The sequence below is a fragment of the Euleptes europaea genome, chromosome 12 (genome assembly GCF_029931775.1).
Source record: "Euleptes europaea isolate rEulEur1 chromosome 12, rEulEur1.hap1, whole genome shotgun sequence".
In the NCBI taxonomy this organism is placed as follows: Eukaryota; Metazoa; Chordata; class Lepidosauria; order Squamata; family Sphaerodactylidae; genus Euleptes; species Euleptes europaea.
Window position 1 is genome coordinate 24,160,583 of NC_079323.1, and position 14,578 is coordinate 24,175,160.

General features: G+C 44.5%; 1 protein-coding gene across 1 annotated transcript in view; it reads left to right on the forward strand.

Annotated features, from left to right (window-relative positions):
* The window catches only part of MTUS2 (microtubule associated scaffold protein 2), a 200,520-nt gene that overhangs the window by 110,069 nt on the left and 75,873 nt on the right, over positions 1-14,578 (forward strand). The window contains exon 4 of the mRNA XM_056858098.1: positions 2,110-2,271. Within this exon, the coding sequence (XP_056714076.1) occupies positions 2,110-2,271 (162 nt within the window). The remainder of the gene's footprint in view (positions 1-2,109; positions 2,272-14,578) is intronic.

The following is a 14,578-nucleotide window of genomic DNA, read 5'->3' on the forward strand; positions in this document are numbered from 1 at the left end:
TATTTTTCCAGATAGAGCTTTCTTGAAATTCTATTAGCTCCATTTACAGATTTTCTAAATCTAACCAGTGTAGGCAGGAAAGATCAAGTTCTTCAAATTTGGCTTTATCTGGAGAAATAAGAAAACACAGGGTTGTCTCCATCTTACGGAACTGTAAAAATCTGTTAATAAAATTCACCTTTGCAGCTGCTACAATGCTAGAAAATTCCTTGTAGATTTCCTGATGGCTTGTAGGATTGTCTGCAAATGTTGTAGAATTTTCTAAATGCTTTTTTAGACCGGCGGGGCCCCAGACAAACTGAAGACGGGCGGGGGCCCCGACAAACAGCTGAGCTGCCCCTCAGCTCAGCTGGGGGGGCGTGGCAAGGTGCTCGGCCACAGCCTCCCTGTCCAAACTGAAGACGGGCGGGGCGCCCCGACAAACAGCTGATCTGCGGCTGCAGCTCAGCTGAGAGAGAGGGAGGGGCTTGCCCCGGGTGCAAGGAGAGGGAGGGCGCCAGCGCAGGCTTGGGGAGCATGGGCTTGGGGAGAAGGAGCACCGCCCTCAGTGCCCTCACCACGGCAACACGGCATAGCCCTAGGCAGACGCGACAGCTCTGCGCGTGCCCACAGAGAGGGCTCGGCGTGTCGGCTGTGGCACGAGTGCCATAGGTTTGCCAACACAGTCCTAGATTATGCTGCCCCTCATTGACAGACATAGTGGCAGGAGCTATGCTGGAAGATCTCTCTTGGTTATTTAAAAATTAATAGCAGCTGCAATGTATGTTTGTGGGGTATGTGTGACTCACATCAGGGCCTGGCATGGGGTTTCGCCCTCTTTCCCCTGCACTGTCTTCCCAGGGCAGATTGCCCCCTGGCACTGCTATTAGCCCTGTAGGGGGAAACCTACAGGTATTACATGATACCTATATATTTTTCTCCTGCACAGTGTAAATAGCAGGGAGAAGCAATTTGTACTGGGAAAACATTGCAATGGGAAAAGTGTTAAACTGTCCTCCCCTATGCCATAGTCCCACTCCAAATTGCTGCAGCCCTCTCTCCTCCCATTGCTACAACTTTGTGTGTGTGTGTTTTAAAGGAATATCTGTTCATAGTTAATTTCCATCGCATCTGTATGAGTTTTGCTTTGAGTCCCAAAAACCTAGAGTTTGATCCAGGCTAATTTTTCTGCTACTGGAAGGCACTTCCAGATCTACCTTGGTGCTTCTGAGGAAAAGAGAATCCTCAGGAATGGCATGAGGGGCAAATCAGATCTGTAGCAGGAAGCGGAAATTGATGGAAATCACACCTCCGCTGCTGTCAGCGGAAAATGTAGTCTGGATCCAGCCCTTACTTTGGTAGGTCTGGCTGCTCTAAACTAAATGCATTTGGAACTGTTTACTAGAGGCTTCACTCTTTTTCTCTGTTACTAGCTGTTATAGGAAGAAAGGTATGCTACACTCCTTTTTCCTTGCAAGTTCAGGAAGTGAAAAGATCAAAGTAGAAAGGCTTAGAAATAAGTCTTTAGACACATACAAACTGGTTGAAGTGTCTAACTGTACAGTCCTCAGAGTTATACCCTTCTAGCTCCGCAGATTTAGAAGGGTGTAGCTCTGTAGGAGTGCAATTCATGTTATCTCTGGCCATTTATGCATGGTAATTAGCAGCACATTCCAGGCTGAATTGCCCGCATATTTTTTTGAATTTTGCATGCTGAACCGTCATTCTGGAAGTGACTGCAAAGCCAGCGCATACCTGCTTTGCATTACTAAAGAGCCCATTTAACCCGACCTTTGGTGTTTGCCATGAAGAATCCCCCTCAAGGAACAATGCAAAACAACAGAAGTGTGTTAGCTATGCATATGCTAATGAATATGCAAACAGGAACAAAGGAGGAGGCAAATGGGGGGAGTAGAACTTCTCCTTTTGCTTCGGGATCATAAAAAGGCATTTTTAAAGTTGCGTTTTAAAAAAGAGCTTTGAGCGACTATCAAAATTGACCGTGCAAAAATAGCCTAAGTGTTAAGGTGAAACAAACTTTTTCGTCAGTATTTTAATTGCTAGTGCAGAGTTAGCAGTTTGCATCTATTTTTTATGAAGCTCTAATTAGTGTGGTTTGGTTTCCTGCAGGTTCAACCTTTGGAAGCGAAGAGCCAGCCATTCCTAAGGTGGCTGAGCCTTCTAAAGAAGCACCCAAGGGGGCCAGCAGGAGCGCACTGCAGGCATCGAGCAGCACACCAGCTGCCCGCAGGAGTTTACTTCCAGCTCCAAAGACAACCTCAACACCTGCAGGTGAGTTTCTTCAGGCATGCATCTCAGAGTTCATAGAGCGTGCATGAAACTGCCTTATACTGGATCAGACGATTGGTCCATCAAAGTCAGTATTGTCTACTCAGACTGGAAGCAACTCTCCAGGATCTCAGGCAGACCCTCACATCACTTCCTGTCTGGTTCTTTTAACGAGATATTGGGGATTGAACCTTCTGTGTGCAAAGCAGGTGCTCTACCACTGAGCCACAGTCTCTCCCCTGAACATAGACATGTGTGATCCAGTGCAATACTTTATATTGCTTACTTGTAGGCTGTTTATGCTTGGTAATTAGCAGCACATTCCAGCATGAAGTGCCCCGCATATTTTTTTGATTTCTTCACGCTAAACCGTCATTCCAGACGTCACTGCGAAGCTGGCGCATACCTGCTTCGCATTTCTTAAGAGTCCCTTTTATGAGACCTTTTGTATTTGCTCCGCCCCCGCATCGAAGCATTCACTGAAGGAAGCATGCAGAATCCCAGCCTACCAGCCCCAGCTTAGCTATGCAAACAACTATTGCTAATGGCTATGCAAACGAAGGACTGAAGGAGCGGGTGAGTGGGGGCGTGGAATTTGTTTGACTTTCTCCTCTTCCATTGGGACCGTGAATAGTCATTTTAAAGGTCAGATTTACAAAATCAGCATTGAGCGAGGAGCAGAATCGACCCTGCATAAATGGCCTTACTGTTTTGGCAATTTGATTAGTTTTAACAGCAAGACACTGGGGTGTGTTTTGAAGATAGTCATTAATCAAGTCCACTCCCTGCTTGTAAACTAATTCATCAATGGTATTTAGGACATCACTTGAATGCAGGGGGCTTCCTGGATGCTTTGATTTCACTGGATTTTCAGCAGCTGAGATGCATGCATTTGTCTATTTTTATGTAATTGCCATCTTGCCCTCTCCTCAAATAGCATGCAGGGTGCAACCCAGAGATCTGCTTTCTATCTTTAACCCCCTCCCAGTGTGTCAGAAAATGAAGCTGTCAAAACTTCTCCAATCTATTCTCTCATCAGTCTCTTTTGCTCCCCACCCCCACCTGCCGTAAAATGCAAAAAGTTAGACATACAGCAGAAAATGCCGGCACATGACAGGCCAAATGAAGAGAATAGAAAGGAAAAGACATGACAGCCTCCAATCCCCATCCATGAAGTGATAATAGAAATGCAGGGCAAATCTACAGGTTATGACCCAGCCATTCTGTCTTCAGAGTCTCAGACAGACTGTAGCAATTTAAGATTTGATGGTAAAAACTAAACGTGGTAAAGTCACAGTGATGATACAAATCCTAACAAATATCGTATCATTCTAGAATGAATCCATCAGATTCCTTCTTTTTAAAGAACTAAAGTCTTAACCTACCAGGGGCTGGGCCTTTTCCGTGGTGGCTCCGGTGGAGTGGCATGTTGCCCTCTGTGAAGGCCGCATGTGCTCTTGTCTATGGAATGGCCTGTTTCAGGAGGTCAGGAAGTCTCCCACTCCCCTGGCTTTCTGCAAACCATGCAAAACTGAATTATTCAAGAGAGCTTTTCTATCCAGGCAGTAGGGGAGAACTGTATAAAAGGCTTCACAAAGTTACTTAGATAAATTATTAGGGACTGTGGTCTATACTACTGTGTTTAGCTTACTGAAATGAAGAAGAAGAGTTGGTTTTTATATGCCGACTTTCTCTACCACTTAAGGGAGACTCAAACCAACTTACAATAATCTTTTCCTTCCCCTCCCTAAACAGACACCCTGTGAGGTAGGTGGGGCTGAGAGAAGAAGAAGAAGAGTTGGTTTTTATATGCCAACTTAAGGCAGAATCAAACCGGCTTACAATTGCCTTCCCTTCCCTTCCCACAACAGACACCCTGTGAGGTGGGTGAGGCTGAGAGAGTGTGACTGGCCCAAGGTCACCCAGCTGTTTATTCACCCCATCTTAAAGTCATTATATGAACTCAATGAGATATTCTTGAGCAATGAATTCAGTACGGGTGTTAGAAACCACTAGTGTATTCATTTTATCTCACTCAAGTAATTAGATTAGCTTTCCCAGGTGCCCGCTAATGGCAGGCAATCTCCCAGTGATTTTGGCCGCTGCCCACCAACACTCAGCTGTTTGGCGGGTGAAAGAAGGCCGGCCAAACGGGGGGCAGTGATCTGCATCAGTGCGTGATGATGTCACTTCTGGTACAATGTGGAAGTGCCAGCATCACACTGGTGGGACTCTCTATCACTCTCCCCAAAACTCTATGGAAACCATACAGTTTGGGGACAAGGGCTAGAGTGCCCCCATGGTGCAATGCTGGTGCATCTGTATCCTGCCGGAAGTGACATCATCACACACTGATGCAGATTGCTTCCCCCTGTACCCACCTCCCAACATCTCCCGCTGGTTGCCAGGAGAGACCTGGTAACCCTAAACTGGATTGACCATATGTGCAAATTGGTGATAGATGATAACAGCCTATGTAAAATCACTGACTAAGAACATCCAGTGCTTTGGACTGAACTGTCATCAATATGCTGGTGGCTCCCAAAGACACATTTCACTGAATAAGCCTCTAGAAGCAGGCATCTCCGTATTAAGACAGTGTACAGAAGCTGTGGTCAAGCAGCTGAGGAACAGCATGTTGACAATTAATCCTCATAAAGGGAGCTGATGCTGACTGGGGAGCGAAGATGTTGGAGGAAGTTAGGCTACCCACCTTGGACAGTGTGGTTTTATCATTAACAGACTGAGGGCCAAAGTACTTGATACTTTTTTGATGAGTCAAGTCCAGGTTCCACAGACCCAACTTGCTTTCTCCACAACCACACAGAAGCTGCAGAGAACATTGTTTAAAAAGTCTGTAAGGGCCAGATTCAGCTTGGGTCTCTGGTGAAGGGGGAGGAGGGGTTCCTGCCTCCCCTCCATTTTATTTTCCTGAGACAAAATGGCCCTGGGTTGGGGAGTTTTATTCACCCTTTTTTTGGAGCTGTACATGGAAATATTCAGAAAAGTTCACATATAAACAAACGAAGATATCCTATATCAGCTCCACAGCGTCTCAGGCAAAGAAAGATCTTGCCTAACAACTGCTACCTGGAGCCTGATGTAAATATAGTGCTGATGGGCAAGAAGAGCTTACCCACGTGAGATTGTGCATGCCTATTGTCTCATTTTAAGCAGTGCTTTCAACTACTATGCTTGCAATATTAGCATGCCAGAGATCTGTAGCCTGTGTGGACACTGTGCTGATATCCCAACGTTGCATGTGGAACAGCCCAATTTAAACGTGATGTTGGATATTTGCAACAGGGGAGGGGCTGTGGCTCAGTGGTAGAGCATTTGCTTGGCATGCAGAAGGTCGCAGGTTCAATCCCCGCCACCTCAGTTAAAGGGACTAGGCAGGTAGGAGGCGTGAAAGACCTCTGCCTGAAACCCTGGAGAGCCGCTGCCAGTCAGAGTAGATAGGAATGACTTTGATGGACCAAGGGTCTGAGTCAGTATAAGGCAGCTTCATATTTTCATATAACATTCAATCATGTTCTCTTATCCTCCAGCCCCATATTTAAGTCTGGTCTTGGGTAGCAAATGTTAAGAAAGACTATTTTCCGACTGTGACCCTGTAGAGTTGGTATAAAGCAGCTTTGTATCAAGGAAGCATGGTGGAGTAAGACAGGGCCGGAATCTCCTGGCTTCCAAAGGATCCATTCTCCACGCACGGAGCAATCAGAGTAGCATCCAATATCTTTGCCAACCAGATCATCAAGGGAAAGTCAGTATTGCTAGACTATTCACGTGCCCATTACAGTATATAGGTATGTGTATAAATATTTATAGGCTGAAACCGGGCAGACAAGCCAGTTTGGACAAGGCGAGTGCTTTGTGTTGTGGGTTGCTGCTGCCTGCAAATACAATAGATATTTTGGCTGAAACGAGAAGAGACCGCATGCAGCGAGTGTGGTTACAATTTTTATAGGCGCATGGTTGCACCAGATGCTGCATCTATAATTTGCTCATGAAAAAATGTTTATGAGAACAATTTTTATGGAAAGTCACGATACTAAATAATTTATTGGGCAAAAAGGCAAAACACACATACCATATCCAGATGATACTATGGTGAGCAAATGGCTAACTCTACCCGCCCCTACCCCAGTTTGAATATAATACCGTCCACAGAGCCTATTAAACAGCTATGTGCAGACCAAACAATTCACTAGATGTTCCTTCTTGAGGGAAGTTTTTGTTTTGTCCTCTTCTGCAGCCTGTTTCTCACTCCTGGTCAGTTGTTCAGATTAATGAATGTGATAAAGTTCAAATAGATGGTGCTAACATTTAAATGCTCTATTACATTAGGAGGGAAAGGCTAAAGATGAGACAGAAAAGAAGGAATATTCCACAGGGGGTCTTTCTGGTCATAGACAGCTAATGCTGAATACAGTAATTTTGGCTGTTTATTTTTGTGTCGTGTTAATTAGGATGGTTTTCTGAGCACAGGTTAAAAAGCCAAATCTGGAACAACAGCAAACAAATGCTGTTGTGGGGAAAAAGAAATTGAATGAATTTTTATGGAGAGAGGATGTTATGCTTTAGAAAGAATGGATAGTGCTGCTTGGCATTTTGCTTGGGGCAAATTTATATTGCTATCATAGCTTTACCTTCCTCATCAATAGACTTCAGAGAGTAATAATGGGAAAGAGAGGGGAGGCAAAGTAAAATCCTTGCTTAAAAAATATTTCCAGAAGTCACTGAGGAAAAAGCTGTTCCCCTTCACCCTTCCAGTTGACACCCCCATTTTTGTTTCATTGGGATAAAAATGACCAACAACAACAACAACAACAATTTTCATTTGTACTCCTCCCTCCCCCAGCAAGCTGGGCTCAAGGCAGCTAACATCATATAAATACAAATACGATATACAAAATACAAGTGTTATACAAATTAAAACAATCTAAAATCACAATTGAACTAACAATCCCATCCTGATGGCACCCAATACTGACATTGGGAACATGTGTTAAGTGAGATAGCTGGCCTCGACTTTCTAATGGCATTACAAGCTACAAAGAAACGTTCCAATGTTGAACACATGAACACATGAAGCTGCCTTATACTGAATCAGACCCTTGGTCCATCAAAGTCAGTATTGTCTAGTCAGACCAGCAGCGGCTCTCCAGGGTCTCAGGCAGAGGTCTTTCACATCACCTACTTGCCTAGTGCCTTTAACTGGAGATGCCAGGGATTGAACCTGGGACCTTCTGCATGCCAGGCAGATGCTCTATCACTGAGCCACGGCCCCTCCCTTTGTTCTTTAGACAAGAACTCAAATTGCATTATGAAGCTGATCAACACTAGAAGTGAGGAGTTGAACCTAGCCCCTGGTTATCCTTTTGCTCCATTTTGCTCTATACTGTCCACTCTGGCTGGCAGCTGCTTTCTAGGATGTCAGGCAGAGAATGGCCTTTTCTAGCACCTGAAACCAAAGGTTCTTTAGTTGGAGACTGAATTCAAGACTTCCCACATTCAAAGTCGGTAATTTGCCCTTCAGCCATAGCCTTTGTACACAATTATAGAAACAGAATAAAATTTACAAAAGCGTTTCATGAAAATCTCCTTCAACGTCATAAAACTGACCTGGCACAGTGTCTCAGCACAACTTTTGTGGATCACCTAGCCCTACAAGAATTTATTTGGGCTCTTTATTTATTTATGTATTTAAAAATATTTATATCCGTCTGTTCCCAATTAACTTTTCTGAGCAGTTCACATCCTAATTAAGCACAAGCAACAAAATACATTAACCTAAAAGAAATAACATCAGGCTGACTTCAAAAAATAATATTAGCAGATACTGGTAGAGCACCAGAATGTTAACAGCCTGGAATAGCAAAATAGGAACAGCAGAAATAAAATAATGTAGATGAATCACAGCGTCACAGTTGGGGGTCTAATCAGTAGAGACAGACATTTATTTGGTTCGTTTGAGATTTTAGATTTTTTTATTTTATCTTTATTAGCATTATTATACAAGTTTGGATCCTTGGTTTTAATTTCTATTGTGTTTCAGTGAAAAATACATTTCCATCTGCAGCTTTCCTCCCCCCCCTCCCCTACCAACTTTCAGGCATATAGCAGAAAGCATCTCCATATTTATAGGCAATTACATTTTTCATTTGCAGAGCAGGCACAGGGAGGTGTGACAACATTAGCATGTGAGTGCGTTATTCCTCCCTTCCTAGGATTTGGCTACAGTGGTCCATTCTCTGATCACCTACAAGTTAGATGCACTCTACGTGGGGCTGCCTTTGAAAAGCATTCAGAAACTTTATTTAGTCCAAATTGCAGCAGCCAGGTTATTGTCAAGGGGTGGATACAGGGATAGTATCACCCCTGTGCTGAAAGATGTGCATTGGCTGCCCATCTGTTTCTGGGCACAATTCAAAGTGCTGGTTCTTGCTTTTAAAGTCCTAAATGACTTGGGGACAGGGTATCTAAAGGACTGCCTCCACCCAAATTGTCCAGCCTGCCAGTTAAGATCCTCTTCTGAAGCCCTGTTCTCTGTGGCCCCATTTTTACAGGTGAGGTAGGTGGTGACTAGAGACAGGGCTTTTTCAGTGATGGCACCTAATTTTGGGGATGCCGTCCCCCATGAGACTCATTTAGTGCTGGCCTTACCTTCTTTTAGCTGCCAGGCTAAAACATGCCTTTTTACCCAGGCTAATTGTAAGCCACCTCCAGCAGGTTGCTGGGAAGGTGACATAAACATTTTCTAAATAAATAAATCCTCATGTTGTGGGAGGAGGGGGGCTATATTTAAACAAATTTGGAGCAGCCGGGGAAGCTAAACCCTGTCTCAGTCCCCATTTTACCTTGTCAGGCTTGGCTGGTTAATTTCAGCGTTTTCTCCCAGCCCAACTCAGATGCCAGAAGTTGCCAAGGTGGGAGAAAAATACTGAAATCAATCAACCAAGTGCAGTAAAGTAAGGCTCAGAAAGGACAGATTTAGTTTAGTGTGCTCCAGTTCTGTCATGGATAGACAAGAATTGCTGCCTTTGGAACTGGCTGACTAGGCATATCCAAAAGAGAAGAAAAATCGGGCTACACCAAGCAACGTGTAAGCAAACCAAAAATGGGGGGAAAGATGCAAGGTGACTGGTGACAGCTTTATTGTCATATACAGCCTCTATGTGTTTCGCTGTTTAAGCTTCATCAGGGGTCCAGAGTACTTTTTGCAGAACCTTTCTACAGCAATTGAATAGGTATAGAACTCAGTTGCTGTGGAAAGGTTCAGCAAAAAAACCTCTGATCCCCGATGAAGTTAGTTTCCAGGAAACTCTTAGGGATTTTGAGGACACGTGAAGCTGCCTTATACTGAATCAGACCCGTGGTCCATCAAATTCAGTACTGTCTACTCAGATCGGCAGTGGCTCTTCAGGGTCTCAGGCAGAGGTCTTTCACATCACCAGCCTGCCTAGTCCCTTTAACGGGAGATGCTGGGGATTGAACCTGGGACCTTCTGCTTGGGCTCTACCACTGAGCCACAGCCTCTCCCCTAGTCCTCAAGAGTCACTCTACCCTTTTACTAACTCTATTTCAAGCTCTTGTAGCCCTCCCACTAATGCTATCCTTGGGGGACATGGGACCCCTCCAAGAACAGCATTGGGGGGGACTGGAGATATGTGTGTGTGTGTAAAGTGCCTTCAAGTTGCAGCCGACTTATGGCGACCCCTTTTTAGGGGGTTTTCATGGCAAGAGACTAACAGAGGTGGTTTGCCAGTGTCTTCCTCTGCACAGCAACCCTGGTATTCCTTGGTGGTCTCCCATCCAAATAGTAACCAGGGCTGACCCCGCTTAGCTTCTGAGATCTGACGAGATCAGGCTAGCCTGGCCCATCCAGGTCAGGGCAGGAGATATGTGACAGGAGGGGAAATCGACTAAAATTGCCCCACTTCTGTTCAGAGAAATCTTCCATGGAATACAATCCAAGGAACAAAATAAACACAATGACCATGTGCAACACTAAAGTAAACTATTAAGGAAAAATTGTGCTTGAAACAAATGCAAATAAATTTTGGCACACTCCTTAATATAATAACGATTAAAAACTGATTTGTTCAACTGTGAGCTTGGCCTTCTCCCTGTACTTCAGGTGGATTGTATTGGCAAGCAGAAAGTCCAGCTACATGCCTGTCTAGTTGAAAGGATCTCATTTAGCAGGGCTAGGGAAGCCCTCTGTGTGAAACTCAGCAGAGCCACTATCAGTCAGAGTAGAGTTAGACTAGATGGTGGACTAGTGGTGTGACTGTCTAAGGCAGCTTCATGTTCACATGCTTATTTACCTAGGTATGTACAATATTTCAGAATGTTTCAGCAAAACCTTCTCTTAGTACTTTACATAGTAAGTAGGTTTGACAAATTGAGCCTGGCAACCAGTGGGAACGTTGGGGGAGGGGAACATGGGGGGGAGTACATGTGATGTTGGCAACACCACTGTCATCACTATGTTGCTTCTTGGTACAACCTGGAAGTGACAATGGGCAAAACAGATTCTACAGATTCCTAGAGATACCCACTGTCACTTCCGGGTACAATACACCCACAGGCTGGCAGCGTTTTTGTTTTAATTTTTCTCCCGCTGCCACTTAGAGTGGTGGCAGGCAACAGTGGGTGATCAGCAGGAGGTTCAGCAGCCCTTATAAGACTGGGAAATTAAAACATCCTTAAAACACACAACGTTTGCTCTCTTTCTTAAATGTTCTGCTTTTTTCCTTTAAAAAATGAACCACATATAAACCTATTCATAGATTTGTTCTTTTGCCATTTTAGTAGTTATATCGGGTGGGGGGGCTAATAAGATTCGTGGCTCCTTCACCTGCAAATGTAGAATCAATTCAGAGTTTAGCCTTGAAAGAGAGGAAAAGGTAGGGTTGCCAGGTCCCTCTTCGCAACCAACGGGAGGTTTTTGGGGAGGAGCCTGAGGAGGGTGGGGTTTGGGGAGGGAAGGGGCTTCAATGCCATAGAGTCCAATTGCCAAAGCAACCATTTTCTCCAGGGGAACTGGATCTTATATCGGCTGGAGATCAGTTGTAATAGCAGGAGATCTCCAGCTAGTACCTGGAGGTTGGCAACCCTAGGGAAAGGGATGTTTGCCTGAACACAGGAATGAAGCTTATTAGTACACCTTGCTCTAAAAAAAGGTTATCTCTTCCTTAATCCATATATTTCCATTATTTCCAATAATGTATATCTTGCCCTGACCTGGATGGCCCAGGCTAGCCTGATCTCGTCAGATCTCAGAAGCTAAGCAGGGTCAGCCCTGGTTAATATTTGGATGGGAGACCACCAAGGAATACCAGGGTTGCTATGCAGAGGAAGGCACTGGCAAACCACCTGTTAGTCTCTTGCCATGAAAACCCCCAAAAGGGGTCGCCATAAGTCAGCTGCGACTTGACGGCACTTCACACACACACACGTATCTTGAATACTCAAGTCATACTTGCATTTTGGCTTCAAATGGAATATACACCAGCATTTGAAATGTAGGCGGATATCATCATTATAACATAATTAAACAAGGGATTTGTTTGTAAAGGAACAGCTTCGAGTATCCTAATGAGAAGTATGCAACCACAAGGTATCGTACGAAAACTTTCATGTGTTGGAATTTCCTGAAGAAGGGCTTTCTCACCCATACATTTTCATTTGAGACTAAACATAAATGTAAGAGATGCAACAAACCTGCTTTTTAAATAAAATCTGGTTGTCATCTAAATTGGATGCCAGGGTACAGATCACCTTTAATTAATGCAATGGGTCTCTCGTCATTTTGCTTCGCTACAGAGATACAGGCTGTCAAGGGGGGGTGGGGAAGATAAGTGCCTAGCATGGAACAACTGCATTAGAAAATAATTGTCATGCAAATTGTTTTGATGACATGAGCTGATTGCTTTTATTCCACTCTGTGAAATGAGTAAATTTAATTAGATTTCACTGTATTACACCATGCTGTTATGCATAATGGGAAGTTTCTCAATTTTGCATACTTTCCAGTGTGTCAAAGATTAAACAAAAACAGAGGAGAGAGAGAAAAAAGAGAGAAAGTGAATGAGTAAAGAACTGGTCGTTTTATTCCAATGAAATAAATTGCATTAGGAGAGCTATTTCAGGAAGCGCAGTGAAAAATGTTTTATTTATACAACTGGTTTTTTTTATATATATACAAAGGACAAAGATTGTTCTAAATCAAATGTTTGACTTATTGTACATCTGAGTACTACAAACTAGGTAAATCTATATTCTGAAGCAGGTAACCATAGGCAGTGGCTACATAGCCTTCAAATAGTCTCTAAACAGGTCTTGTTCAGCATTTGACATCCAAAAAGTTGTGAAATAGCCGGTAATACTTGACTGCATTTAACTAGCTGGAGTGCAGTAACGGTGAGTATTTTACAGGATTTGACATGGAGCAGACAACATTGTGTAGTGATTGGCAGCTGGCATTCAGCAGCTGTCAGTTTTTGGCAATATCTGACATGCAGAGATCAACATTTGACAGCATCTGATAAGGGGGTCTAAGAATAGCTGTCAGGGTTTGATTGTATTTGATAGATGGCTTTCAGTTTTATATTAATTTCTTTCATTCACTGTAAACAAAGTCAGATTTTAAATGTTGATGTCAAATTTCAGCTCTGTTTCCTTTTGAAGCTCAATAATTTCTGCAGATTTCACAATCAAAATAGCAAAATTTGCAAAAACCATCAAATGTTGATTCAGCTCTAAACTACTGCAAACCAACACAGATACCCTATGAAAGTTGTTCCATTAAAGAATGGCTTCTTCCTCTGGAAGGGAAGGGACTTCTCAGAGGTAGGGCTGTCAATTCGGTTTGGTCCGAACTGAAAATCAACCGAATTTCCCCTGATTCGGTGATTTTCTGTTCGGACGGATCCAAACTCAAAACTGGCGGGCAACCGGGGGGGCCGAATTCAGCGAGTTCGGGAGTTCGCGAATAAATTCGGCAAATTCGGCCCCCCTTCAGGGGAGCCCGCTGAAAGGCGCGGGCTGCCCTTTAAACTGACCTGCGCCTCCCAGCTGGGAGGCTCAGATCAGTTTAAAGGGCAGCCCGCGCCTCTCCAGCGGAGCCCGCTGAAGGGGGGCGGGCTGTCATTTAAACTCATCTGTGCCTCCCGGCCGGGAGGCACAGATGAGTTTAAAGGGCAGCCCGCCCCCCTTCAGCGGAGCCCGCTGAAGGGGGGCGGGCTGCCCTTTAAACTCATCTGAGCCTCCCGGCTGGGAGGCGCAGATGAGTTTAAATGACAGCCCGCGCCTCTCCAGCGGAGCCCGCTGAAGGGGGGCGGGCTGTCATTTAAACTCATCTGTGCCTCCCGGCCGGGAGGCGCAGATGAGTTTAAAGGGCAGCCCGCGCCTCTCCAGCGGAGCCCACTGAAGGGAGGCGGGCTGTCATTTAAACTCATCTGCGCCTCCCGGCCGGGAGGCGCAGATGAGTTTAAAGGGCAGCCCGCGCCTCTCCAGCAGAGCCCACTAAAGGGGGGCGGGCTGCCCTTTAAACTGATCTGCGCCTCCCAGCTGGGAGGCTCAGATCAGTTTAAAGGGCCCCCGCGCGCCTTCAGGGAATCCCTCTGAAGGCGCGCTGGGGCCGAATTTTCCCCCGAACTCCGGATCCCCCCGAATTACCGGGGATCCGAAGCGGGGGAGTTCGGACTTCGGCACGTACCGAACCCACAAGGGTCAAATTCGGCCGAATCCGAACTGTACCGAATTTTTTTTTTTGACAGCCCTACTCAGAGGGTTGTTGGATCCAATCCAAATTTTTAAATTTTGGATAATGCTGTATTTGGGAAAAAGAAGTCACTTTTAGGAGAAAAAGGACAAAATTACTTTCCAAAAAAAGTCAAGTAGCAGATAGAAAATAACAACATAGAAGTGTCTCCGGGCTAGTAAATACCAAGTCTTCTGTATTACCATCTGCTTATTTATTCACATCCTTTTTACATCTTTTAGATGGCAGATGCAAAGTAATTCTCTAGTGAGAAATGGATTGTTCTTTTTCTGTGGTGTCTTTTGTGTTTCTGGTTTTTCTGTTTGTCTCAGATAGAATGTATAAGACTTGTTTGTTACTTACAAAGGGCATGACTAGTCAAGATTATCGGAGCGGAGGAAGAAACATGAAAAACTGAACGTCTTTGCCTGCGGGAGGTTAAACTTTTTTCCTTTGGTGTTTAGCTCAAACATTTCATTCGTTAACTTAAAGCAATATTTCTGAGAACCTATTCTACCCAAATCAATATCAAGTCAA